The sequence below is a fragment of the Eurosta solidaginis genome, chromosome X (assembly GCF_040869045.1).
Source record: "Eurosta solidaginis isolate ZX-2024a chromosome X, ASM4086904v1, whole genome shotgun sequence".
Taxonomy (NCBI): Eukaryota; Metazoa; Arthropoda; class Insecta; order Diptera; family Tephritidae; genus Eurosta; species Eurosta solidaginis.
In genome coordinates this window covers 53,858,484-53,886,357 of record NC_090324.1, presented here as the reverse complement: position 1 = coordinate 53,886,357, position 27,874 = coordinate 53,858,484, and the positions used below count along the sequence as shown (strand labels likewise).

Genomic DNA, 27,874 nt, shown 5'->3' with positions numbered 1-27,874 from the left:
ACAACCGATCTCTATGATTTTTCAGACAACAATATATGATATATACGTAAACATTCGGTGACATTTGAAGCTTTTAGCTGTTAAAATGGGGCTGAAATTGTGAAAATATTTATATATACTATATATATAATATATGTACAAACATATATATACTATATATACCACCGATCTTTATGATTTTTTCAGACAACAATATATGCTATATACGTAAGCATTCGTTGAAAGTAGAAGCCTCTAACTCTTAAAATAGGGCAGTAATTACGAAAAGTTTCTTATCTGAACAATCGGTTATGGGGGATATATTCTATATATACGACCGATCTCATAAATTTTTTCAAACAACAATATGTGCAATATACGAAAGTATATGGTGAAGTTTGAAGCTTCAATCTGTTAAATTGAGGAAGATATGACAAAAAACCTCTTTTTCTGAAAAATCGGTTGTATGATATATATGATATAGTGGTCCGATCCGGCCGGTTCCGACAAATGTCTACTCGGACACCCAAATACACGGCTCATCAAATTTTATCAAGATATCTCAAAAATTGAGGGACTAGTTTGCATACAAATAGACAGACGGACAGACGGACAGATGGACATGTCTAAATCAACTCAGCTCTTCATCCTGATTATTTCGGTATACTTAATGGTGGGTCTATCTATTTTCCTTTAAGCACTTACAATTTTGGGTTTCGTGACGAAATGAATATACCATTTCTTTTTCAAGAAATGTATAAAAATAGGTGGGTACTTTGTGTGGATGCAAAGCTTCACGTTTTTTGTGGTCTACATGTAAAAACTATGACTACGAATCACGTATTTCAAAAATATATGACGTAAGCGTAACTATTTGATGAATTTTGAAGCCTCTAGCCGTAAAAAAGGGGTAAAAATGACAGTTTATATGGGGTATATAATATATATACAACCGGTCTCTATGATTTTCTCAGACAACAATATATGCTATACACGTAAGCAATTGGTGAAATTTGAAGCTTCTAATATACTATATATATATATTATATATACCCTCATATATATTATATATATCAAAGTTCTCTATGATTTTTTTACACAACAATGTATACTATATACGTAAGCAATCGGTGAAATTTGAAGCTTATATCTGTTAAATGGAGTAGAAATTGTGAAAAGTGTCTTATTTGAACAATCGGTTGTATGATATATATATATATTCAGACAACAATTTATGCTATATACGCAAGCATTCGGTGAAATTTGAAGCGTCTACCTGTTAAAATGGGGCTGAAATTGCGAAAATATATATGGTTTATTCCATCCCATTTCGACCAATTTTGAACCCGACCCTTTAGAATTGGCTGAAATATTTTCTTCTTTTTCTAGCTTACGAAAGACGTATTTCAGAATTTTTTCAAATTTTTTTATCCAACTCAAAAAAAGTTATGAATTTAAAAAAAAAACACCGTTTATGTTTTCAAAATGCTATAACTTTTTCAAAAATTGCCCGTTGGGATCTTTTTTTTTTAAATTGGTTTTTAAATATACTTTTCGGAAAAAATACAAAAAAAGTTTTAAAGTTTTTTTTTTAATTTTTCAGTTTTTCGAGATTTTTCGAATTTCGCCATTTTTTTTTTCTCAGAAAAAACTTCAATCAATTCTGCAATCATCCCCACTAATCCCGGAGTGGGCTGATTTTTTTTATATTTTTTTTTATATAATTGAAAAAAAAATTTCAATTTTTATAAAAAAAATCGGCCCACTCCGGGATTAGTGGGGATGATTGCAGAATTGAATGAAGTTTTTTATCAGAAAAAAATGGCGAAATTCGAAAAATCTCGAAAAACTGAAAAATTAAAAAAAAACCTTTACAATTTTTTTGTATTTTCCGAAAAGTGAATTTAAAAACAAATTTAAAAAAAGATCCCAAACGGTCCATTTTTGAAAAAGTTATAGCATTTTCAAAACAAAAACGGTGTTTTTTTTTTAATTCATAACTTTTTTTGAGTTGGATGAAAAAATTAAAAAAAACTCTGAAAAACGTCTTTCTAAAGCTAGAAAAAGAAGAAAAACTTTCAGCCAATTCTATAGGGGTCGGGTTCAAAATTGTTCGAAATGGGATGGAATACCCCATATATGTATATAATACATATATATATATTTTCGCAATTTCAGCCCCATTTTAACAGCTAGAAGCTTCAAATTTCACCGAATGCTTGCGTATATATCATAAATTGTTGTCTGAAAAAATCATAGAGATCGGTTGTATATGTAGTATATATATCATACAACCGATTGTTCAGATAAGAAACTTTTCACAATTTCTACTCCATTTTAACAGATATAAGCTTCATATTTCACCGATTGCTTACGTATATAGTATACATTGTTGTGTAAAAAAATCATAGAGATCGGTGATATATAATATATATATGATGGTATATATAGTATATATATCTAATATATAAAATTCTTCTGTCACGGTTTTAGAGGCTTAACTCCTCCGAAACGGCTGAACCGATTCTCATGAAATTTTGTGAGCATATTGGGCAGGTCTGAGAATCGGCCAACGTCTACCTTTTTTTCGCTACTTGCCTAGGGTCTTGAGATCATGAAGTGGACCCGGGTACCCCTAGAATGTGTTTATACAATATGGATATCAAATGAAAGACGTTGATGAGTGCTATAGTACAGGATAATTTTCATACAACTGGAAGGCTAGGGTCTCGAGATATAGCCCAAAACGTGGACCCGGGTACTCCTAGAATGTGTTTATACAATATGGATATCAAATGAAAGCTGTTGATGAGTGCTACAGTACAGGATAATTTTCATAGAACTGGGAGGCTAGGGTCTCGAGATATAGCACAAATTGTGGACCCGGGTACCCCTAAAATGTGTTTATACAATATGGATATCAAATGAAAGCTGCTGATGAGTTCTATAGTACGGGATAATTTTCATAGAACTGGGAGGCTAGGGTCTCGAGATATAGCCCAAATGTGGACTCGGGTACCCCTAGAATGTGTTTATACAATAAGGATATAAAATGAAATCTGCTGATGAGTGCTATAGTACAGGATAATTTTCATAGAACTGGGAGGCTAGGGTCTCGAGATATAGCACAAATTGTGGACCCGGGTACCCCTAAAATGTGTTTATACAATATGGATATCAAATGAAAGCTGTTGATGAGTGCTATAGTACAGGATAATTTTCATACAACTGGGTGGCTAGGGTCTCGAGATATAGCCCAAAACGTGGTCCCGGGTACACCTAGAATGTGTTTATACAATATGGATATCAAATGAAAGCTGTTGATGAGTGCTATAGTACAGGATAATTTTCATAGAACTGGGAGGCTAGGGTCTCGAGATATAGCCCAAAATGTGAACCCGGGTACCCCTAGAATGTGTTTATACAATAAGGATATCAAATGAAAGCTGTTGATGACTGCTATAGTACAGGATAATTTTCATACAACTGGGAGGCTAGGGTCTCGAGATGTAGCCCAAAACGTAGACCCGGGTACCCGTAGAATGTGTTTACACAATATGGATAACAAATGAAAGCTGTTGATGAGTGATTTACTAGAGGATACTTTTCATACCCCTGGATGACTAGGGTCTGGAAATGTAGGCCAAACGTGGGCCCGTGAACGCTTAGACAATGTATTAACACTTTGGGTATCAAATTGAAGCTGTTGATGAGTGCTTTAATAAAGGGTAGTTTTCATACGTATTGGTGACTAGGTCTCGAAATATCGGCCAAAACGTGGATCAGGGTAACACTAGGATGTGCTTTTACATTATGGGTATCAAATTGAAGCTGTTGATGTGTGCTTTAGTATAGAGTAAGTTTTATGACGCTGGGGGACTAGGGTCTCGAGATGTAGGCCAAAACGTGGACCCGTATACACCTAGAATGTGGTTTTACATTATGGGTATCAAATTGAAGTTGTTGATGAATACTTTGGTACAGAGTAAGTTTTACACCGCTGGGTGACTACGGTCTCGAGATATAGGCCAAAACATGGACCCGAATATACCTAGAATGTGTTTTTATATTATGGATATCAAATTGAAGCTGTTGATGTGTGCTATAATACAGAGTAAGCTTGACACCACTGAGTGATTAGGGTCCCGAGATATAGGCCAAAACATGGACCCGGATACCCCTAGAATGTGTGTGTATTATGGATATCAAATGAAAGCTGTTGCTGAGAGCTCTAAAGTTCATTGTGATATTCGATTTAGTCGCATCAACCTGGCAAAACTGATAAATATGCATGCGAAGCCGAAATAACGACAAGAATTAATAATACCCACATACCTATTTATATAGGTCCTATTCGATTTGCCTGAAATTTCGTATATAAATGTGCCTATATTAGTATTTACGATCCTTTTTTCGGGGAAGTATTTAGCATTCACTCATTAAGTTATTCATTCATTTGTACAAACATATATTTCAACCCGTTTTGGAATGTCTTAAAATATATTGACTCTTACATACATATTCATACAATTGTACATACGTATATTTTGGCTCGCTTTGGTACGGCATGAGGTTCTATTGACACATTCATTCATTTGTACAAACATATGTTTTGTACACCGTGCATCATACGGTAATCTGAGCCTTGGTATGTCACTGTTTAGAGCTAGCTCACGACAAGCCTTTACCTGTAGACAAATTATTAACATGATTCATTTATGCTTGCGTTGCACATTCCACAGCCAATTTTAATTGCGCTTAGAATGCAGTTCCCAGGGAACTGAATTGAATGTATATGTGTGTTATACTTAGTTTGTAAGTATTAGTGTAAGTAAATATTTTAGCTCATAGAAATTTTGTATAAAGGAAAACAACTTTTGAATAAAGAACATAATTCAACCTGGTGCTGTTTTAATTGTAAGTAAATTCTATCTGGTACCGCTAACTGGGCACTAAAACCTAGATTTCGATTTTTTATTATCCGCAAACATTACAAGTATACCAGAGACGGACTGGGATTGGGATTAGGACTAGGACTGGGACTGAGACTGAGACTCGGAGTGGGACTGGGACTGAGACCCGGAATGGGACTGGAAAAAAATACATACCACCCTCTGGGACTGGCAGTAAGAGATGAAGAAGAATGAGAAAAATTGAGAGAAGAGAACAGAGAGAAGGAGACTGAGAAAGAAATAGAATGGGACGAAGATGGAGATAGATGAAGCGAAAAAGACGGAGGGAGGAGTGAATAAAAAGATTAGGATAAAGTGTAGAGGGGTAAGGAAGAGTTAGATGGAAAAATATTATTAAAATGTATACAGATAGACCAAATTTAGGGCAGAACAACGTCTGCCGGGTCTGCTAGTATAGTATATATACATATTTTTTGCAATTTCAGCCCCATTTTAAGAGCTAGAAGCTTTAAATTTCACCGAATGCTTACGTGTATAGCATATATTGTTGTCTGAGAAAATCATAGAGACCGGTGGTATATATAGTATATATCTCAAACAACCTATTGTTCAGATAAGAAACTTTTCGAAATTTCTAACCCATTTTAAGAGCTATAAGCTCCAAATTTCAACAATTGCATACGCATATAGTATATATTGTTGTGTGAAAAAATTGTAGAGTTCCGTGGTATACATAGTATATATATGGGGTATTCCATCCCATATCCACCAATTTTGAACACGACCCTTTTAGAATTGGCTGAAAGAGTTTCTTCTTTTTCTAGCTTACGAAAGACGTTTTTCAGAATTTTTTCAAATTTTTTCATCCAACTCACAAATTTATGAATTTTTAAAAAAATTCCGTTTTTGTTTTCAAAATGCTATAACTTTTTCAAGAATTGACCGTTTGGGATCTTTTTTTTTTAAATTTGTTTATAAATGTACTTTTCGGAAAAAATACAAAAAAATTTTTTTAGTTTTTTTTTTAATTTTTCAGTTTTTTCGAGATTTTTCGAATTTCGCCATTTTTTTTCTCATAAAAAACTTCAATCAATTCTGCAATCAAATTTTCCAAAATAAAAATTTCTTTTTATCAATTTTATTTATATAACAAAAAATGTAAGAGAATGATTTTTAAGTATTCTTTTCTCTATATAATATGGTAATCTACGATTAAAATGACTCGCTTTCGCTGTTCAGCAACTGCATTAGGCCGGTATACACATACATTCGTATTATTAATCGTAGATTACCATAATATATAAAGAAAAGAATACTTAAAAATCATTTTCTTACATTTTTTTGTTATATAAATAAAATTGATAAAAAAAATTTTATTTTTGAAAATTTTTTTCAATTAAATAAAAAAAAAAATATAAAAAAAAATCGGCCCACTCCGGGATTAGTGGGGATGATTGCATAATTGACTGAAGTCTTTTATGAGAAAAAAAATGGCGAAATTCGAAAATTCTCGAAAAACTGAAAAATTAAAAAAAAAAACTTAAAATTTTTTTTGTATTTTTTCCGAAAAGTACATTTAAAAACAAATTTAAAAAAAAAAGATCCCAAACGGTCAATTTTTGAAAAAGTTATAGCATTTTGAAAACAAAAACGGTGTTCTTTTTAAATTCATAACTTTTTTTGAGTTGGATGAAAAAATTTGAAAAAAATACTGAAAAACGTCTTTCGTAAGCTAGAAAAAGAAGAAAAACTTTCAGCCAATTCTAAAGGGGTCGGGTTCAAAATTGGTCGAATTGGGATGGAATACCCCATATATATATACTATATATATTTTTCTTTGCAATTTTAGCATCATTTTAACAGCTAGAAGCTTCAAATTTCATCAAATGCTTACGTGTATAACATATATTGTTGTATGAAAAAATCATTGAGATCGGTGATATATAAAGTATATATCTCATACAAGCGATTGTTCAGATAAGAAACTTTGCGCAATTTCTGCCCCATTTTAACAGCTAGAAGCTTATATGCTATAGTGGTCCGATCCGGCCGGTTCTGACAAATTGTACCATGGGTACATGTTAGAGTCGCTTTACTTTATCTGCAAAAGCAAGCTTCATTCCATATATCGTATTTCAACACGATTGATTACCAGTCTACCTTTCTGCATACACGGACGCCCTGTACCTTCCACAAAAATAAACGCATTTAATTTTTTTATTTCCTTTTTATGCTATGTTTGTCTAGAGAAATAGCGATAGGCATGACTGTCAATTTGGCTTAGTATCAGCTTCCGCAAATTTTCCTCTTTCTTTTCCTTTGGAACTTTGGAATCGACGGTAGCTGATTAGCAGACTTAATATGTGTCCAATATTGGCAGATATATAGTGGACATTTTAACTTTGATTTTTTTTTTAAAGAAAAAGTAGAATAACTTAACTACCGCGCCAGGCGAACACCGTATCTGACAGTATATTAGCAGAGATAATCATTGGTAAGAAGAATAAAGTATATAGTGAAGTGCCCAGTGATTATTTGCAATTTTTTTATTAGGTGTTTGAATTTCTACTAAAAGAAATTGTGTAAAAGGGATTTGGGGATCGAGCAGCCGGAGCAGCGTGACCGGCACCCGGCCTAAACGTTTGCAAACAGCCGCAGGAGCTGTTTATATTAATACAAAATACATTAATTTATTTAAGATTCTTGAAAGTTTCACCTAACGCGCGAGTAGGCAGAAAAAGGCTAAGGATTTCTCGCCTTACCTCTGCGTTTAAATTTGCGCAAAGCCTGCGGGCTAACAGATAAAATTTACAAATTTTCTGTGCGATCACAGAAAAATACAATTATTTCATTTTTTCCTACCATAAAGTTTCACGCATATATTTAACTATACATAATTATAGAAAAAGAAAAAAAATAAGAACCTGAAATCAAAGGAAATATAAAGGGCAAGGTCCAATATGCATTTGCATATTACATTTGATACTCACCTCTAAATATACATAGGTATACGCACTTACCTTAATACGTACAATAAGATTTCCTGAAATTAATTACGCACTATGAAGAAAAAACTTAAATTATAAAGATTATAATACAATAGAATTTCGCTGCTTCTAGCTACTTACCTATATTCAAGTTTTAAATGTGATCTAAAACATGCATATTTACTTATAATTTTTGCAATCATACATACTTATACTTACGTTTGATTGTCGAACTATGTTAAAGTGGTAGGTATACCCATGCCAATTAGTGCATAGGATTTAACAGTCTTCTTATTTAAATCGTCATAATGATCAATAAGACCATCCCACCTAACTCAACATAGGAGTATGTTCATACACATTAACTCAATTTATATGTAATACTTAAGAGCGTACGCTTGTAAGAGCACAAGACATTTCGGTTGACATTTCTTTCTTTGATTTTGTTTCTATTTGCGTCTGAGATGAGCGCTTACCCAATCTCCCATTCCGCGCTCTAGGTTGTTTAGCTGGCATATAACTAATTATAACTCCAAAAATAAAATGTGCCCCTTAGACATACCTTAGCAAAATTTTATATGTCCGATTTAGGTAAACCACTATATAACTATGACCGGCATAGTTATACGATAGAACCGTCATATAAATCTGTCGTCCCACGTCAAAGGACAGCGCGGTTTAGATGCGCACTTTTTTTTTCTAACGCCGTTATACACATAGGAATAAGCCAAGCACATTAAGCGGAATAGCTACTCACGGGAAGCAGCAGCAACACAGCAAGGAGGCCTCTTCGCTACGTGGGAACGCCAACAACGTGAGTTCGTCTGGTTTGATTTTTATTTGTAAACATATATTAATTTTTGGTATTAATATGCATAGTTATTAACTTGCAATAATCCATGCATATAGGTATATACACATTTTATTTGATAGTGAATCAAGAGGGGGGGCAATTTAACTCACCTCTGAATCTAAGAAAGAAAATGCACAGGTAAACCTAAATGCATGAATCATTATAGATGTCGTGGTCAATTTTTTTTTTCGCGCTTCACGCTCCCTGTCGTACTTAGATCCGGCACAGACACCGGTATATGCTTCACGTTCGCAGAGACCAATAATATAGTTGCTTGACCACTCTCTGAGTACACCCTTTTGAATATCTTTATGCATTCAATTAGTTTGCCTCTCTTCCTTCATAAAACGATTTCCGAGCTCATTTGGCTTATCTTACTTGCGAATGTATGCACATACTTTTATTTAAATTGGGTCAACGACAGCAAAGATTCTTGCGTTGAGGTAGGTCGGGATACAAAATCATCATATTACGCCCTAGGAAAAATGTTCGTAGATATACTTTTAAGCATTAAATATTGTAAACAAATTTAAATTCGCTAATCTCTCTAGAAGTTATATATTGCTTAGCTGTACTGTATATAGGCCTTATGCATAGTTATAAGCAGCTATGAGTTGAATTGTTAAATAAAATACTGTTATGCATTGCTGATTTAAAGATTTTGGTCTGATTTAGAAGGAAGTGTAGGTGGTTGAAAAGGGGCTTTAAGAACATCAACAAAGCCATGGTAGGGTGGGTGCAGAGCAGTCGCCAATATCATTACAAGCAGGCGCTGCATCAGGAGTAGGGGCATGAATGACACAAAGCGGGAGACGGTTAGTCTGGAGTTGTGGTTATTTAGTGTGCAAACTAAGTTTTGTTAGGGTCATAGTTTGAGGAGGAAGGGGCTTGGTCAACCGCTAAGAGTTTTACCCACCCCAGGCTGAAGCACCGGGAACAAGCGAGTGCACACGCCTTAGCGTTTGGCAGCATCACAAGACCTTCTCGCTGAACTGATACGACAGTTACGCCAGGCTCAGGCTACTAGCTCATAACAGAAATGGCGTCCAAGTGTGGGGCTCGATAATGGATGCGGCTGATTGTAATTAGCCAAAATTATTGCGGCTCCAACAGTATATTCCTCTTTGGAATAAGTTTTAGTCCGTTTGGTTTTTTTTCCCCTCTATAAACTGTTCTAATATTTTTTTTGTTTGTTTTGTGAGACCAATCGTAACTATTTGGAAATTAAATTTAATGCGAAGAGCACAGATTTTTGACCAGGTTACTAAAGTTGGTATAATCTTGGTATTAATGTTAGTATGCAGACGACTAGCTGGAATTGCGACTTTTATAGACTATATGTTTTGGAAGTTGACCACTAGGATAGGGTGTACATTCCAATTCTTACCAAACCATTTGATTTTCCGTTCCAATTCTAGTTTGGAATTCTTGCCAGTTGCTTGGAATTGAGGGTTAGAACCATCTAAATGATAGTTGGCTCACCAGCAGCGTTAGAGAATTACAGCTGCCAGATGGACGACGTTTATTTCTCAGTCTTGCTTCGAGAAGCCTTTCAATAATACACATACAAACATTTTTTTTTATGATTTTATTTGATTGATTAGCTTTTTGTCAAACTCCAGATTGATAGGAAACCCACTTTGAGTTGATCTATAGCCACCTACACCAATAAATACCACCACATGACCGGAAGATCAGACCATTTTATCGATGCCTTTTGTATCGCTCTCGATTACAAGAAAAACTACTTTCTTCTTTTATTTTTTTGTTGTACATACATCATTTATTAGTTTAGTTCACATTCGTTACATTTAGTTAGGTACTCTTAGTAGATAACTAGTGTTGCCTTTTACCGATTGTAGGGAACAACCCCAATTTTTGTTATTACACATAGGTACATACTTAGAAGGAATAGCACAAAACTTAAACAGGAACCTAGTGCTTGAGATATTTCCATAAGACTACTGGAATTATTCAAGCAAATTTCGTTGGTTCACACAATTTTTTTTACAAACTTGTTTTTTTTGCTCGATCTTTGGGTTTTGTCGAATACCTACTGGTTATGAAGATGTCGCTAAGAAATACAAACGACTCTAGATTTGAGCCAGTTGGCTCTTGTTCTATCTGTAGAGATGACCTTTCCGACGGTGACGATGTTCTGGTAACGACGTGTGGACATCGCTTCCATAGGACCTGTCTGCTAAATTGGCTGAAGAAGAACTCCTCGTGTCCCCAATGTCGGGCCAAATGCACCAGAAGTGAGTTTACTCAAAAATCGGGTGCACGTTCAAAAGTTGCAAGTGCCGCACAGTTAAATTCGAACTTGGATAATCTTACTTTGCCCCAGTCAATCCAAAACAAAGACCAGGAAGTTCAAGGAGCAGCCAGCCTACCTATTATAAATGAGGAAGAGAATCGTGTCCGTAACATTGTCGCCGCTGTAATATCAGCAAGACAAGCATCAATTTTTGATAGCCTGGAGAACCGAGTTTCTCAATTAATCGAACAAAGAATGGATGGTATACTTACCACCTTAGTAGACCGTTTGCAATTGAATCCCCCGCAGCCACAGCCGGCACACAACAGCCCTAACATTAGCCCTGACGCTTTTGCCCAACCAGCCCCAAATCAACGTGACCGATCAACACCCGTCTGGCCTAGGGAGATACCAAGCTTTAATCAAAACACGAATAATTTTCACCATCAAATTGACCAATTTCGGTTTAGCGATTTGTCCAGTGTGCCAAACTCAGGAAGAATCGCGCAATTGATTTCAAATTGGGATATTAAATTTGATGGATCCCCCAAACTTTCCGTTGATAGTTTTATCTATCGGATAGAGTGTCAAGTGACTGATACGCTTGGGGGAAACTTCAACGTATTATGCGAGCACGTACAAAGTTTGTTTGTTAAAGAAGCTAGAGAATGGTATTGGCGATATCGACGCTCGGTTGAACGCGTCACGTGGCCCTCTCTTTGTCAAGCTTTAAGAATAAATTTTCAACTTCACAAAAGCGACTTCGAGATCAAAGAAATGATTCGAAGCCGCAAACAAGGTTCAACTGAAAGTTTCGATGATTTCCGGAACGCTGTCCTTAAATTAGCTGAGACCCTACAAACACCCTTATCCGAACCCGAGTTACTTGAAATTTTGCAACACAACCTTAGACCACGCGTACGTCAACAATTACTATACGTGAATATAAGCTCACTAGCGGAGTTGCGTAGGTTATGTTTAAAAGGCGAAAGCCTGCTGAACGAAATGGCGAAACCAACCAGTCAATTACTGGCGGCCAACGCCCGGCAACAACAGCGGCGCTATGTGGATGAGGTGGAGGATGAAGACAACTTGGCAGAGGATCTGGAGGTCCAGATAACTGAGGTGGGAAGAAATGCGACAAGGCCAAAGTTAGTTTGCTGGAACTGCCAAGCCGACGGCCATCGATACATGGATTGCCTGGAGGACAGATCAGTCTTTTGCTATGGATGTGGAGCTCCCGAGGTTTACCGCCCGAAATGTTCGACTTGCAGTCCGGGAAACTTGAAGGAGAGCGAGGTTTCAAGACAGAGTCCTCGCAAAGACACGAAGAAAAAGGCTTAAATAATGTCCGGTCTAACGGCAATGTCGTTATACCACCTACTCGCGCCAATATACCAGTCACCACCAACCCATTGGTGCATAAAATCGTCCCGTATGAAGTACGATTAGCTAAATACAATCAAATTAGAGACCGAATTTTTAATGACAAAAATAAAAATATAGATAGCCCAACCCGTTCCGCTACCAGAATGAAAGATTTTTGGAAACGTGTAAAAAGAAGCCGAAAGGTGGTTAAAACCTTTATCTCTGCCATTGAGCACAAACCCTCCGATTTGAGGCCATATGCCAAAATCGCACTTTTAGGCGACGAATTCTTAGGTCTCTTAGACAGTGGAGCTCAGGTTTCGTGTTTAGGTTCCATTTTGGCTGAGCGCGTTTGTAGAGGCGAGAAACTGCGTAAACATACAATGTCCGTCTGTACGGCGGACGGAAAACAACAAGTTGTCTATGGCATCATCGACTTAGTCGTTAGATTTGAAAAAAAAGAAGCGGTCAGCAGTTTCTTTGTCATCCCTAGTATGTCGCAAAAGATAATTTTAGGAGTCGATTTTTGGATCAAGTTCCAAATCGCCCCGAACGTGATTTCAGAGATTTCCTTTGATGCAGATGAAAACACTCTTTCCCTAAGTAGAGAGCAACACCAACAACTAGATTTAATAAAGAATAGATTCCCATCTTTTGAGAAAGAAGGTCTGGGAAAGACCTCATTGATGGAATACGTCATAGAGCTCCAGCCAAACGTCCGTCCGATAAAGCAACGATACTTCCCGATATCTCCAGCGGTTGAAAAATTAGTTCATGCCGAGATAGATGAAATGCTAAAGTTAGGTGTAATCGAGGAGGCCCCAAACAGTCCATGGTCCAGTCCGATTGTCTTAGTGAAAAAGCCAAATAAAGTCCGTCTGTGTTTAGATTCTAGGAAAGTAAATAGCGTAACCATCAAGGACGCTTATCCCCTACCTCATATTGATGGTATTCTGAGTAGAATACCTAAGGCAAGATTTATTAGTTCCCTCGATCTGCGACGAGCCTTTTGGCAAATCCCCCTCGCAGAAAACTCACGAGATTACACCTGTTTCACCGTCCCTAATCGTCCGCTTTACCGATACCGTGTTATGCCTTTCGGTCTTTGCAACGCCCCGCAAGCACTATGTCGCTTGATGGATCGTGTTATCCCACCAACACTAAAAAACCAAGTATTCGTCTACTTAGACGATCTTTTAATAGTATCGGAAACATTCGATACTCACATGTCCGTTTTGTCCGAAGTCGCTCATGATCTGAGGAAAGCAGGTCTGACCATAAACGTCGAAAAGAGCAGATTCTGCATCAGGGAAGTGAAGTATCTCGGATATATTGTAGGTGATGGTATCTTGAAAACCGACCCTGACAAAGTTTCAGCGGTTACTAATTACCCGGTTCCAACAAATGTTAAGCAATTAAGGCGCTTTTTGGGCATGGCTGGGTGGTACAGGCGGTTTGTAGAGAATTTCGCGTCCATCACAACCCCGTTAACTAATCTTTTGAGAAAGAGCAAAAATTTTACTTGGAATGACGAAGCCCAAAAAGCATTTGACACTTTAAAGAACATGCTTTGTTCCGCGCCAGTGTTGGCCAGTCCTAACTATGAGATCCCCTTTATAATTCAGTGTGACGCAAGCAAACTCGGTGTCGGTGCTGTGCTGTCCCAGAAAGATGCTGAGGGTATTGAGGTGCCCATCGCCTACTTCTCTCAAAAGTTAAATAAGGCCCAAAGTAACTACAGTGTAACCGAGTTGGAATGTCTGGCGGCTATCCTTAGCTTGAAGAAGTTCCGGGCATACGTGGAAGGCCAGGAATTTACGATTGTGACCGATCACGCCAGTCTACAATGGCTCATGCGGCAGACCGATTTATCGAGCAGATTAGCGAGATGGTCTTTAAAATTACAAGGATATAGGTTCAAAATCGAACATAGAAAAGGTTCCCTCAATGTCGTGCCCGACAGCCTCTCAAGACAAAATTTCGACACAGCTGTCGAAACCAATGAGTTAGAAGTCCGCCCCTTAGTCGATTTGAGTTCGTCCGAGTTTTTGTCCGAAGACTACAAAAAGATTGTTAGTCATGTCCGAAATAATAAATCCCAGTTACCAGATCTCCAAATTATTGATGAAAAAGTATATAAAAGAACGGAACATGCCGATGGAAATCCGGCACGTGAGGCTTTTAACTGGAAGTTGTGGATACCGAAAACTTTGGCTAGACAGGCAATCGAAAATGCCCACTGTCCTCCAAATAAATGCCACGGTGGTATAGCAAAAACTTTGGAGCGGTTGAGACTTAACCTATATTGGCCAAACATGACTACCGATGTTAAAGATTACGTTGCGAGTTGCCAGGCTTGTCGACAGAGTAAAGCCCCTAATTGTATATTACGACCACCGATGTCTGCTCAATATGTTGTCCAACGGCCATTTCAAAAACTTTATATCGATCTAATTGGTCCTTACCCAAGATCAAAGCAGGGAAATACGGGCATACTGATTTTGCTTGATCATCTCACTAAATTTCCCCTGCTAAAAGCTATCCGTAACTTTAATACTACCTCGATTTGCAGTTTCTTGAAAGATAATGTCTTTAGCGTTTTCGGCACTCCTGAAATAATCTTTAGCGATAACGGGAAGCAATTCAAATCACAACAGTTTAGCAGTCTATTGGCAGAGCGGGGTATTAAGCATATCTTCACGGCACGAGGGTTAATCGGTCAATTATAGCAGGCATTAGGTCCTACTTGAAAGAAGATCAAACACATTGGGACAAGCATCTGACGGACATCGCAGAAGCAATTAGGAGTTCATTGCACCAAACGATTGGCTGCTCGCCATATTTTGCACTGTTCGGGCAACAGATGGTAGCACATGCCAGTGAATATGAGCTATTGAGGAAGCTTGATACCCTGGACTCCAATGTTTTGGATAGAGTCGATAAATTAAAGATTGTTAGAAAGGATGTCATGGAAAATATAAAAGCGGCATTTGAACACTCCGCAAAGCGCTACAACCTCCGGACTTCTAAAGAAACTTTCAAAGTAGGCGATATAGTATACAGAAGAAATTTTGCTCAGAGTGACGCGAGTAGGAAATTTTGCGCTAAACTTGCACCGAAATTTATAAAAGCCAAAGTAATTGCACTAAAGGGAAACTGCATGTATCAGCTCGAGGATGTGGGGAACGGGAAACGAGGTATATACCACCGTAAAGACATCCAGAAAGCGAAAGACTGACTGCGCACTCCGCCAACACTTTAGGTGGGGGGGTGTGTACCATGGGTACATGTTAGAGTCGCTTTACTTTATCTGCAAAAGCAAGCTTCATTCCATATATCGTATTTCAACACGATTGATTACCAGTCTACCTTTCTGCATACACGGACGCCCTGTACCTTCCACAAAAATAAACGCATTTAATTTTTTTATTTCCTTTTTATGCTATGTTTGTCTAGAGAAATAGCGATAGGCATGACTGTCAATTTGGCTTAGTATCAGCTTCCGCAAATTTTCCTCTTTCTTTTCCTTTGGAACTTTGGAATCGACGGTAGCTGATTAGCATACTTAATATGTGTCCAATATTGGCAGATATATAGTGGACATTTTAACTTTGATTTTTTTTTTAAAGAAAAAGTAGAATAACTTAACTACCGCGCCAGGCGAACACCGTATCTGACAGTATATTAGCAGAGATAATCATTGGTAAGAAGAATAAAGTATATAGTGAAGTGCCCAGTGATTATTTGCAATTTTTTTATTAGGTGTTTGAATTTCTACTAAAAGAAATTGTGTAAAAGGGATTTGGGGATCGAGCAGCCGGAGCAGCGTGACCGGCACCCGGCCTAAACGTTTGCAAACAGCCGCAGGAGCTGTTTATATTAATACAAAATACATTAATTTATTTAAGATTCTTGAAAGTTTCACCTAACGCGCGAGTAGGCAGAAAAAGGCTAAGGATTTCTCGCCTTACCTCTGCGTTTAAATTTGCGCAAAGCCTGCGGGCTAACAGATAAAATTTACAAATTTTCTGTGCGATCACAGAAAAATACAATTATTTCATTTTTTCCTACCATAAAGTTTCACGCATATATTTAACTATACATAATTATAGAAAAAGAAAAAAAATAAGAACCTGAAATCAAAGGAAATATAAAGGGCAAGGTCCAATATGCATTTGCATATTACATTTGATACTCACCTCTAAATATACATAGGTATACGCACTTACCTTAATACGTACAATAAGATTTCCTGAAATTAATTACGCACTATGAAGAAAAAACTTAAATTATAAAGATTATAATACAATAGAATTTCGCTGCTTCTAGCTACTTACCTATATTCAAGTTTTAAATGTGATCTAAAACATGCATATTTACTTATAATTTTTGCAATCATACATACTTATACTTACGTTTGATTGTCGAACTATGTTAAAGTGGTAGGTATACCCATGCCAATTAGTGCATAGGATTTAACAGTCTTCTTATTTAAATCGTCATAATGATCAATAAGACCATCCCACCTAACTCAACATAGGAGTATGTTCATACACATTAACTCAATTTATATGTAATACTTAAGAGCGTACGCTTGTAAGAGCACAAGACATTTCGGTTGACATTTCTTTCTTTGATTTTGTTTCTATTTGCGTCTGAGATGAGCGCTTACCCAATCTCCCATTCCGCGCTCTAGGTTGTTTAGCTGGCATATAACTAATTATAACTCCAAAAATAAAATGTGCCCCTTAGACATACCTTAGCAAAATTTTATATGTCCGATTTAGGTAAACCACTATATAACTATGACCGGCATAGTTATACGATAGAACCGTCATATAAACCTGTCGTCCCACGTCAAAGGACAGCGCGGTTTAGATGCGCACTTTTTTTTTCTAACGCCGTTATACACATAGGAATAAGCCAAGCACATTAAGCGGAATAGCTACTCACGGGAAGCAGCAGCAACACAGCAAGGAGGCCTCTTCGCTACGTGGGAACGCCAACAACGTGAGTTCGTCTGGTTTGATTTTTATTTGTAAACATATATTCATTTTTGGTATTAATATGCATAGTTATTAACTTGCAATAATCCATGCATATAGGTATATACACATTTTATTTGATAGTGAATCAAGAGGGGGGGCAATTTAACTCACCTCTGAATCTAAGAAAGAAAATGCACAGGTAAACCTAAATGCATGAATCATTATAGATGTCGTGGTCAATTTTTTTTTTTCGCGCTTCACGCTCCCTGTCGTACTTAGATCCGGCACAGACACCGGTATATGCTTCACGTTCGCAGAGACCAATAATATAGTTGCTTGACCACTTTCTGAGTACACCCTTTTGAATATCTTTATGCATTCAATTAGTTTGCCTCTCTTCCTTCATAAAACGATTTCCGAGCTCATTTGGCTTATCTTACTTGCGAATGTATGCACATACTTTTATTTAAATTGGGTCAACGACAGCAAAGATTCTTGCGTTGAGGTAGGTCGGGATACAAAATCATCATATTACGCCCTAGGAAAAATGTTCGTAGATATACTTTTAAGCATTAAATATTGTAAACAAATTTAAATTCGCTAATCTCTCTAGAAGTTATATATTGCTTAGCTGTACTGTATATAGGCCTTATGCATAGTTATAAGCAGCTATGAGTTGAATTGTTAAATAAAATACTGTTATGCATTGCTGATTTAAAGATTTTGGTCTGATTTAGAAGGAAGTGTAGGTGGTTGAAAAGGGGCTTTAAGAACATCAACAAAGCCATGGTAGTGTGGGTGCAGAGCAGTCGCCAATATCATTACAAGCAGGCGCTGCATCAGGAGTAGGGGCATGAATGACACAAAGCGGGAGACGGTTAGTCTGGAGTTGTGGTTATTTAGTGTGCAAACTAAGTTTTGTTAGGGTCATAGTTTGAGGAGGAAGGGGCTTGGTCAACCGCTAAGAGTTTTACCCACCCCAGGCTGAAGCACCGGGAACAAGCGAGTGCACACGCCTTAGCGTTTGGCAGCATCACAAGACCTTCTCGCTGAACTGATACGACAGTTACGCCAGGCTCAGGCTACCAGCTCATAACAAAATGTCTAATCGGACACCCAAATACACCAGCTTACCAAATTTTATCAAGATATCTCAACTCTTTTGCATACAAACAGACAGACGGACATGGCTAAATCAACTCAGCTCTTCATCTTGATTATTTCGGTATACTTAATGGTAGGTCTATTTATTTTCCTTTAAGGACTTACAATTTTGCGTTTCTTGACGAAATTAATATACCATTTCATTTTCATGAAAGGTATAAAAATAGGTGGGTACTTTGTGTGAGGACGCCAAACTTCATGTTTTTTGTGGCTGCATGCAAAAACTATGACCATGGATCACGTATTTCAAAACAAAAAGACGTAAACGTAACTATTTGATGAATTTTGAAGCTTATAGCCGTAAAAAAGGGGCAAAAATTACAGTTTATATGGGGTATATAATATATATACCACCGATCTTTATGATTTTTTCAGACAACAATATATGCTATATCGTAAGCATTTGGTGAAATTTGAAGCTTCTAGCTGTTAAAATGGGGCAGAAATTGCGCAAAGTTTCTTATCTGAACAATCGGTTGTATGAGATATATACTATGTATTCCACCGATCTCAATGATTTTTTCAGACATCAATATATGCCATACACGTAAGCATTTGGAGAAATTTGAAGCTTCTAGCTGTTAAAATATTTGTATATATACCATATATGGAGTATTCCATCCCATTCCGACCAATTTTGAACCCTTTAGAATTGGCTGATAGTTTTTCTTCTTTTTCTAGCTTACGAAAGACGTTTTTCAGAATTTTTTCAAATTTTGTCATCCAACTCAAAAAAAGTTATGAATTAAAAAAAAACACCGTTTTTGTTTTCAAAATGATATAACTTTTTCAAAAATTGACCGTTTGGGATCTTTTTTTTTTAAATTTGTTTATAAATGTACTTTACGGAAAAAATACAAAAAAATTTTTAAAGTTTTTTTTTAATTTTTCAGTTTTTCGAGATTTTTTGAATTTCGCCATTTTTTTTTTCTCATAAAAAACTTCAATCAATTCTGCAATCAAATTTTCAAAAATAAAAATTTTTTTTATCAATTTTATTTATATAACAAAAAATGTAAGAGAATGATTTTTAAGTATTCTTTTCTCTATATAATATGGCAATCTACGATTAAAATGACTCGCTTTCGCTGTTCAGCAACTGCATTAGGCCGGTATACACATACATTCGTATTTTTAATCGTAGATTACCATAATATATAAAGAAAAGAATACTTAAAAATCATTTTCTTACATTTTTTGTTATATAAATAAAATTGATAAAAAAAATTTTATTTTTGAAAATTTTTTTCAATTAAATAAAAAAAAATATTTAAAAAAATCGGCCCACTTCGGGATTAGTGGGGATGATTGCATAATTGATTGAAGTCTTTTATGAGAAACAAAAATGGCGAAATTCGAAAATTCTCGAAAAACTGAAAAATTAAAAAAAAAAACTTAAAATTTTTTTTGTATTTTTTCCGAAAAGTACATTTAAAAACAAATTAAAAAAAAAAAGATCCCAAACGGTCAATTTTTGAAAAAGCTATACCATTTTTAAAACAAAAACGGTGTTTTTTTTTAAATTCATAACTTTTTTTGAGTTGGATGAAAAAATTTTAAAAAATACTGAAAAACGTCTTTCGTAAGCTAGAAAAAGAAGAAAAACTTTCAGCCAATTCTAAAGGGGTCGGGTTCAAAATTGGTCGAAATGGGATGGAATACCCCATATATACATATATACTATATATATTTTTCTTTGCAATTTTAGCATCATTTTAACAGCTAGAAGCTTCAAATTTCATCAAATGCTTATGTGTATAACATATATTGTTGTATGAAAAAATCATTGAGATCGGTGATATATAAAGTATATATCTCATACAAGCGATTGTTCAGATAAGAAACTTTGCGAAATTTCTGCCCCATTTTAACAGCTAGAAGCTTATATGCTATAGTGGTCCGATCCGGCCGGTTCCGACAAATGTCTAATCGGACACCCAAATACACCAGCTTACCAAATTTTATCAAGATATCTCAAAAATTGAGAGACTAGTTTGCATACAAACAGACAGACGGACATGGCTAAATCAACTCAGCTCTTCAACTTGATTATTTCGGTATACTTAATGGTAGGTCTATTTATTTTCCTTTAAGGACTTACAATTTTGGGTTTCGTGACGAAATTAATATACCATTTCATTTTCATGAAAGGTATAAAAATAGGTGGGTACTTTGTGTGAGGATGCAAAACTTCACGTTTTTTGTGGTCTGCATGTAAAAACTATGACCATGGATCAAGTATTTCAAAAAAGAAAAGACGTAAACGTAACTATTTGATGAATTTTGAAGCTTATAGCCGTAAAAAAGTGGCAAAAATTACAGTGTATATGGGGTATATAATATATATACCACCGATCTTTATGATTTTTTCAGACAACAATATATGTTATATACGTAAGCATTTGGTGAAATTTGAAGCTTCTAGCTGTTAAAATGGGGCAGGTAAATTGCACAAAGTTTCTTATCTGAACAATGGGTTGTATGAGATATATACTATGTATGCCACCGATCTCAATGATTTTTTCAGACATCAATATATGCCATACACGTAAGCATTTGGAGAAATTTGAAGCTTCTAGCTGTTAAAATAGGGCTGAAATTGAAAAAAAATTTTATATATACTATATATGGGGTATTCCATCCCATTTCGACCAATTTTGAACCCGACTCCTTTAGAATTGGCTGATACACCGAAAGAAAAGTCTCATGTAAAATTAACATTTCTGCATTATCAATTCCACATTTCGGCGAAAAATGTCATCTTAACGTTGAAAATGATAGAATCAGCAGGTTTCACGTTAAATTGATATGATAACTATTAAATCAACATTCTCATGTATTACATTGTCATATCAATTTCTCATGTTAATAATACATTTTACCATTTAACATTTAAAATGATCAAAGTAACAGCTTTCACGTCAAATTGATATGAAAACTGTTAAATCAGTCTTTCATGTTAATAAAACATTTCACCATCTAACATTGAAAATTATCAAAGTCACATCAAATTGATATGAAAACTGTTAAATCAGTCTTTCATGTTAATAAAACATTTCACCATCTAACATTAAAAATTATCAAAGTAACAGCTTCCCCGCCAAATTGATATGAAAACTGTTAAATCAGTCTTTTATGTTAATAAAACATTTCACCATCTAACATTGAAAATTATCAAAGTAACAGCTTTCACGTCAAATTTATATGAAAACTATTAAATCAGTCTTTCATGTTAATAAAACATTTCACCATCTAACATTGAAAATTATCAAAGTAACAGCTTTCACGTCAAATTGATATGAAAACTGTTAAATAAGTCTTTCAAGTTTATAAAACATTTCACCATCTAACATTGAAAATTATCAAAGTAACAGCTTTCACGTCAAATTGATATGAAAACTGTTAAATCAGTTTTTCATGTTAATAAAACATTTCACAGAATATTTATTAAAAAACGTTCTATAGAAAATCGAATTAAATCGTTTTGTACGTTGGGTATAAGTATAAATATATATAAGTGAGTATTGATTAAAGAACAAGGCGAAGACATTAAATAAAAGTGAAAATGAGTGATAATTGCTTGCTACTTGGAGAAAACGTTTCGCTGGCAATGAATAACGCTGGGCAGGAATTCTTTCTAGAAGAAAGACTTCCACAAATTTCTGAAAATACAGAGATTGTGACGCAAGGTGCTCCGTGTGGAAATTTACAACTGGTAAAAGTGATTTTTATAAACAACTTCTTTTTTATATGGTTAGTTTGAAGACCATCCATTGAAAATGCTATGCAATGTATGGAGCATAGAGCAGAGCCGTAGCCTAATACAGTGATAACATTCCTTAGGCTATGAACTACGTCGCGTTTTAGAGCGGGGCAAACAGCAGAAAAAATGCAGAGCCTAAAAAGTTCTATCCCTTTTTTGTGCTACGGCTCTGCTCCTAACTCTGTTCATGTTCAGAGCCGGAGCAGTAGCAGGGCATTATTTTCGTTGGTACTGCTGCTCTGGAGTACCTTAAAGCTGTAATGACATTGACTGATCTAAATGCATACAATGATATTTTCTGCCTAGGCTGTCCAAACTCAATCAGGAGAGGACCAGCGTTTAAAAAACTTATTGAAAGAGATGAATGTAGAAGCCGCTTACGACAAGTTTTATGGTAATGGTTTATCTTATTTATATTAAAAATCTTTTGTAACTAATCATGTTTAAACTGACCCACATAAAGCTTATGGAATCACATATGACCGGTTAAAGTACATAAACTGTGACGACTTGGCGTTGGCATTCCCAGGCAACGAAAATATAGGTTATAGAGCAGAACTTAGGGAAAAAATTGGGCTTTGGAAACACAAGAACGTAATATATTTTTCTATAAAGTTTTAAATAGTATATTGTGTTTTAATATTAACAATTTTCTGTTTTAGTTTCCAGAAGAATCTCTTTCGACTCTTAGTATGAACTCAAATGTACAAAATTGGCTTAAAAATCAGCCTCTCCACTCACCAGCTAGCAATTCCAATTCGGTGAAAGTTACGGTAAGGGTTGATTGGAAGCTGTGGATACTCTTTAAACTTCATTTTCTTGCAGAATGTAACTGACATGGTGAAAAACTCAAAAAGCGGCCAATCTCTACTAAGCTTGTATCTAATGAAGAAAAAGTTGGATATGCATGATAGAAAAAGATTGCTTAACATTATTGTGGAAAACTTCTTCGATTGTAATTCACGAAAGTACATAATACCGCGTCCGTATCAGATGAATAAATTGGCTGAAGAAATTGTAGAAATTTTTCCGACAGAAAATAAGGAAATATATTACATATCTCGCAAGGCCGGGCGGAGAACCAATGCATCGGGTATTTTATACAATCGCTTCAAAAACTTAAATCGCAAGCGCTTAAAACTTGAAAGCACCACGTCAGAGGAAGAGAATTCATCTGATAAGGAAACACTCTGCTCCACTAATTACATTTCACTTAAGAATAAAATGAAGTATATGAGTGGTGACGAAGGCGATGCAATCAATTTATGGAGAGAGACATATAAATACCGTGTTAATGATATACGTCACTTAAAAGACTTGAAATCTATCCTGGAAGAGTGGCTATTCTACAAGCAAGCTACAGGACCAAAATTTTTACGTACTAAAAGTTTCCAAAACACATTAACGTTCTTACACTAACACAAACATATTTTTCATTTAATTTATGTACATACATATGTAGCTCGATTTCGATTTTCAAAAAATATACCCAGAAGAAACGTTTCATCAAATAAATAATTGGATAGATTTGCGGAGCCAACTGTGCGAACTTTATAAAGATTTGTTGAGGGATAAACATTATGGAGATCTCTTTGCGTTAGTAAGCAAAGAATGCGTTAACGACAGTGAGTATCATTACTATATACTTACACTGGCTGTCATAAAGATTTGCGCAAGGAATTTTTTGCTGTTTTCACCTAGTTTTGCTTAAGCAAAATGATTTTCACTATTTCTTTATAAAAACATGTATGAAAACCAATATAAAGTAAAGCTCAATATCAAAAAAGTCCTTGTGCAAATCTTTATGATCGTCAGTGTACCTTCATATTTATGTTTTCACATTTATAAGACCCTTCTTAAGCTGAAACATTTTTTCTATTATGTACATACATATGTAGATTCCAAAGATTGCATTTTGATTATGCTGCTAAATGCTGTATTGAAACCCACATCACGATACGTCGCAGAAATTGATGGAAAGCGTGTTACTTGTAAAACTACTATTCGAGATGCTATGGACAGTTGTATTATACATATTACCAATATAAATGGTCTGGAATTTACGTACGCAGAGAAGGAAAAAAAAATCGATACACATGAAAGAAAAAATTCAACCGTATCTCAATGTAGTGGGTCCAGATATAAAAAGCTTAACTGAATTTTATATAAACTATGACGGAACTATACAAAAGTTTCACACATTTATAGCTGCTTTAGACATTTGCTTTAAGATATTTCATGTGTTTAACTTAGAGTATCCAAAAGAGTCATCTTTAATATGGTATTTTTTGCAAAAACAAATTTACAAGATAACAACGATCTATGACCTAAAAAGCTCAGCTTTATGTGAATTATTGACCTTCTTTAAATCATAAATAAAAAATGAGTAAAGAAGTAAAATGTTTTGCTTGTGATAGAGTTTTTATTGAACTCTCAATATTACTTAAACACTTTAAAGATGCTCATGGCTTGACACACAATAGTGACTTTCGATGTACTTTTTCAAATTGTATTAAACTATTTTCAAACCTGTATTGCTTTAAGAGGCATACCCAAAACCATTTGAAACATTTTATCGAAAGTGAGCTAACACTACCAGAATCTAAAAGAACTAAGATTGATTTACCTTTTGTAAACGACAGCTCTAGAATAGTTGCTCAAATAGCAGACTCAGACAGACCTTGTAACAAACGGACGAAATGAAAGAAAGTAAGTTAAATGTATCAAAAAATGTCAATCGTTTTTATTAGATTTACATACTAAGAGCAACATAAGCAGAAAAGACGTTCTATCGATTCAGGAAAGTGCATCTGCTATAATTTCTAGCGTTGTGGAGCCATTGAAAAATAAACTTCTTAGCTATACTCCTGAAAATGAGAGAAAAGATATTATAGAATTTGTTAATTTTTGCGAAAACCCGTTCAAAGACGTTCAAACTGAATATAAGTTTTTAAAAAGCGTTGAACGATCAGACGAATTTTCAAAAACACAGTTTTTTAATATAAATAATGAAATGTGTGAAATTATATTAAATAATAGACCAACAATAGAAGCAGGTAATGTGTTTGGCTGCATTATGCCGATTAAATTTCAAATTAGAAAATTTTTCGAATTACCATCAGTTCTGGAAATTACTTTAAATAATATAAATTACCTATTTAATTCATCCTCGATTACGCATTTCATAAACTCAGCTTCATTTAAAGAGAAGTTAAAGTTTTTTGTTGGTAAAACTGTATTACCGTTTTTTGTTTACATGGATAGCTTTGAAATTAATAATCCGTTGGGTAGTCATGCAAATGCAGATCAAATATGTGGTGTTTATTATATATTTCCAACTTTGCCGCAATATCTGTTATCTAATTTAAACTATATATTTGTAGCAGCTTACTTCAAAAGCAAAGAACAAAAAAAGTTTGGTAATGAGCCTTTTATGAAACCTCTAATTGATATATTCAAATCTCTTGAAGAAGACGGTTTAGAACTTAATTTAAAAAATTGTACTAAAAAAATATACTTTGTATTGTGTAATATTCTTGGAGATAATTTAGGCTTGAATGACATTCTTGGGTTTACAACTTCATTTAATTCCAATTATTATTGCCGATTCTGTATGAGAAGCAAAGCTGAGATGCATTTAGATTGCGTGGAGTATACAGACTTCATCAGGTCTGAGAAAAATTATAATCGGCATTAGTGACTAACGACGTTAAGCTAACTGGAATAAAATTGAATTGCTTGTTTAATGATTTAACATCTTTTCATGCTACAACAAATTTTGCGGTAGATATAGTACACGATTTGTTCGAGGGAGTTTGTAAATATGATATTTGTGAAATTCTAAAATACTTCATAATTCAAAAGAAATTATTTTCCCTTGAAGCATTTAACTACAGAAAGCAAATGTTTAACTAAGGTGAAACGGAAATTGGAAATTTGTCCCCTCCTTTTGAATTAACTCACCTCTCTAGTGGTAACCTCAAAATGTCCACTAGAGAAATGATGACGTTTGTACATTTTCTTCCTCTAATAATAGGAAATCGTAATCTAGACGACGACGAATGTTGCTTATTTTTTTTAACACTCCTCAAAATTATTGACATGATACATAGCAGTTCTTTTGATACAAATTCTTTAATTAAGTTAGAGTCTTTAATAAAATCGCATAATGAAATATATTTGAAATTGTTTCACAAATCCTTTAAACCTAAATTTCACTTTTTAACACATTATGTGCGTGTCATTAAACAAATAGGTCCTCTTAAGTACTTATGGACTTTTCGATTCGAATCTAAGCACAAGGAAGCAAAAATGTATGCAAGAAGTATTACTTCCAGAAAAAATATAACATACAGTCTAAGCATGAAGGCATCTTTAAAGTTTACAGCATTTATTAGGGCCCATAACAAAGGGTTTCCAAGCCAAACGCAATATGATAAAACTGAGCATTTTCGAATTAAAGATTGCAGTTATTTTAAAAATATCGTGAACTTTCAAACTTTTGAATCAATGTTCACGAATAATATTAAAGCCAAATTAGTCAACTTTAAGGAGACGACGTATAAAAAGGGCTATTTTTTAACAAAAACTACTGAAGAAGTCATTGAGCTATATGAAATAAAAGAAATTGTTATTAGTGTCAATAATGAGGCTTATTTTCTGGTCTATAAACATGAAATTATTGGATTCTTAGAGCACTATCAATCGTACAAAGTTGGTTGTAAAAAGAATGTTATTGAATTAAAAAATGTTGAATTTTTTACAAGTCCACCTATTCATTTGTACTACATTAACGAAGGAACTCCTGTCATTAGAAATAAGAATTTTTAGTTCCTGTTTATTCATTAAAAAAATATGTAAACAAGTGCCTATTTATTATAAAAAAATAAATTTTATTGAATTGAAAAATAATAATAAATATACTAAAAATAATTTTAATTTGATGTGATCTTCATTTCAAATCAACATTTTTTAATGTATATTTAACGTTACTTTCACGTAAGTATAATTTCTAATTAACATTTTTAAAATGTTGTTTCAACCTTGCTCTCCGTGAGTATTACATAAATATCATGTTAATTATACATGAGTATCATATCAATAATACATGATCGTCATGTTAATTGTACGTGTTTCATGTACATATATATAAATATCATGTTAATTATACATTTCATTTCATTTCATTTCATTTATTTATTACGGCAAAAAAACCTAATTCATAAATTAAATTATATTACAATTTACTATCTTATTGCTAAGGTTTTACAATATTCATAAAGTTTTGCTTTAAAAGCTACGATTTCATTACAACTTTTTATATCTATAGGCAGTTCATTGAAACTTTTTAGACCTTTATAAAAAATATTTTGCTGATCTATTTCAGTTCTGAATAAAGGCAGTTTGAAATTGTGTTTATTCCTTGTATTAATGTTATGTGTTTGCTTAACTAATACTACGTTTTTACTTAGATATTCAGGTACATTTTCACTTTTAATATTAAATATAAACTTCATAGCGTGAAAAAAAATCTTTTGCTTGACACTTAACCAGTTCAAACTTCTCAGCATATCAGCCGTACGAGTATCTCTAGGTTTTTTAA

General features: G+C 34.7%; 1 protein-coding gene across 1 annotated transcript; it reads left to right on the top strand.

Annotated features, from left to right (window-relative positions):
• The first annotated feature begins 22,563 nt into the window (after positions 1-22,563).
• Positions 22,564-23,691, top strand: LOC137234426 (uncharacterized). Its single transcript, XM_067757973.1, has 4 exons — positions 22,564-22,666; positions 22,736-22,866; positions 22,935-23,045; positions 23,098-23,691. The coding sequence occupies exons 1-4, from the start codon at positions 22,633-22,635 to the stop codon at positions 23,689-23,691; spliced, it is 870 nt and encodes a 289-aa protein (XP_067614074.1). The 5' UTR covers positions 22,564-22,632.
• The last annotated feature ends 4,183 nt before the right edge of the window (positions 23,692-27,874 follow it).

What these genes read in the sequence shown, in the direction of transcription:
- LOC137234426 (XM_067757973.1), top strand. Translation starts at nt 22,633, where the DNA reads ATGAATGTAGAAGCCGCTTACGACAAGTTTTATG. An exon ending in CGCTTACGACAAGTTTTATG is followed by an intron (nt 22,667 to 22,735) that starts GTAATGGTTTAT and finishes ACCCACATAAAG; the next exon opens with CTTATGGAATCACATATGAC. An exon ending in GGCTTTGGAAACACAAGAAC is followed by an intron (nt 22,867 to 22,934) that starts GTAATATATTTT and finishes TTTCTGTTTTAG; the next exon opens with TTTCCAGAAGAATCTCTTTC.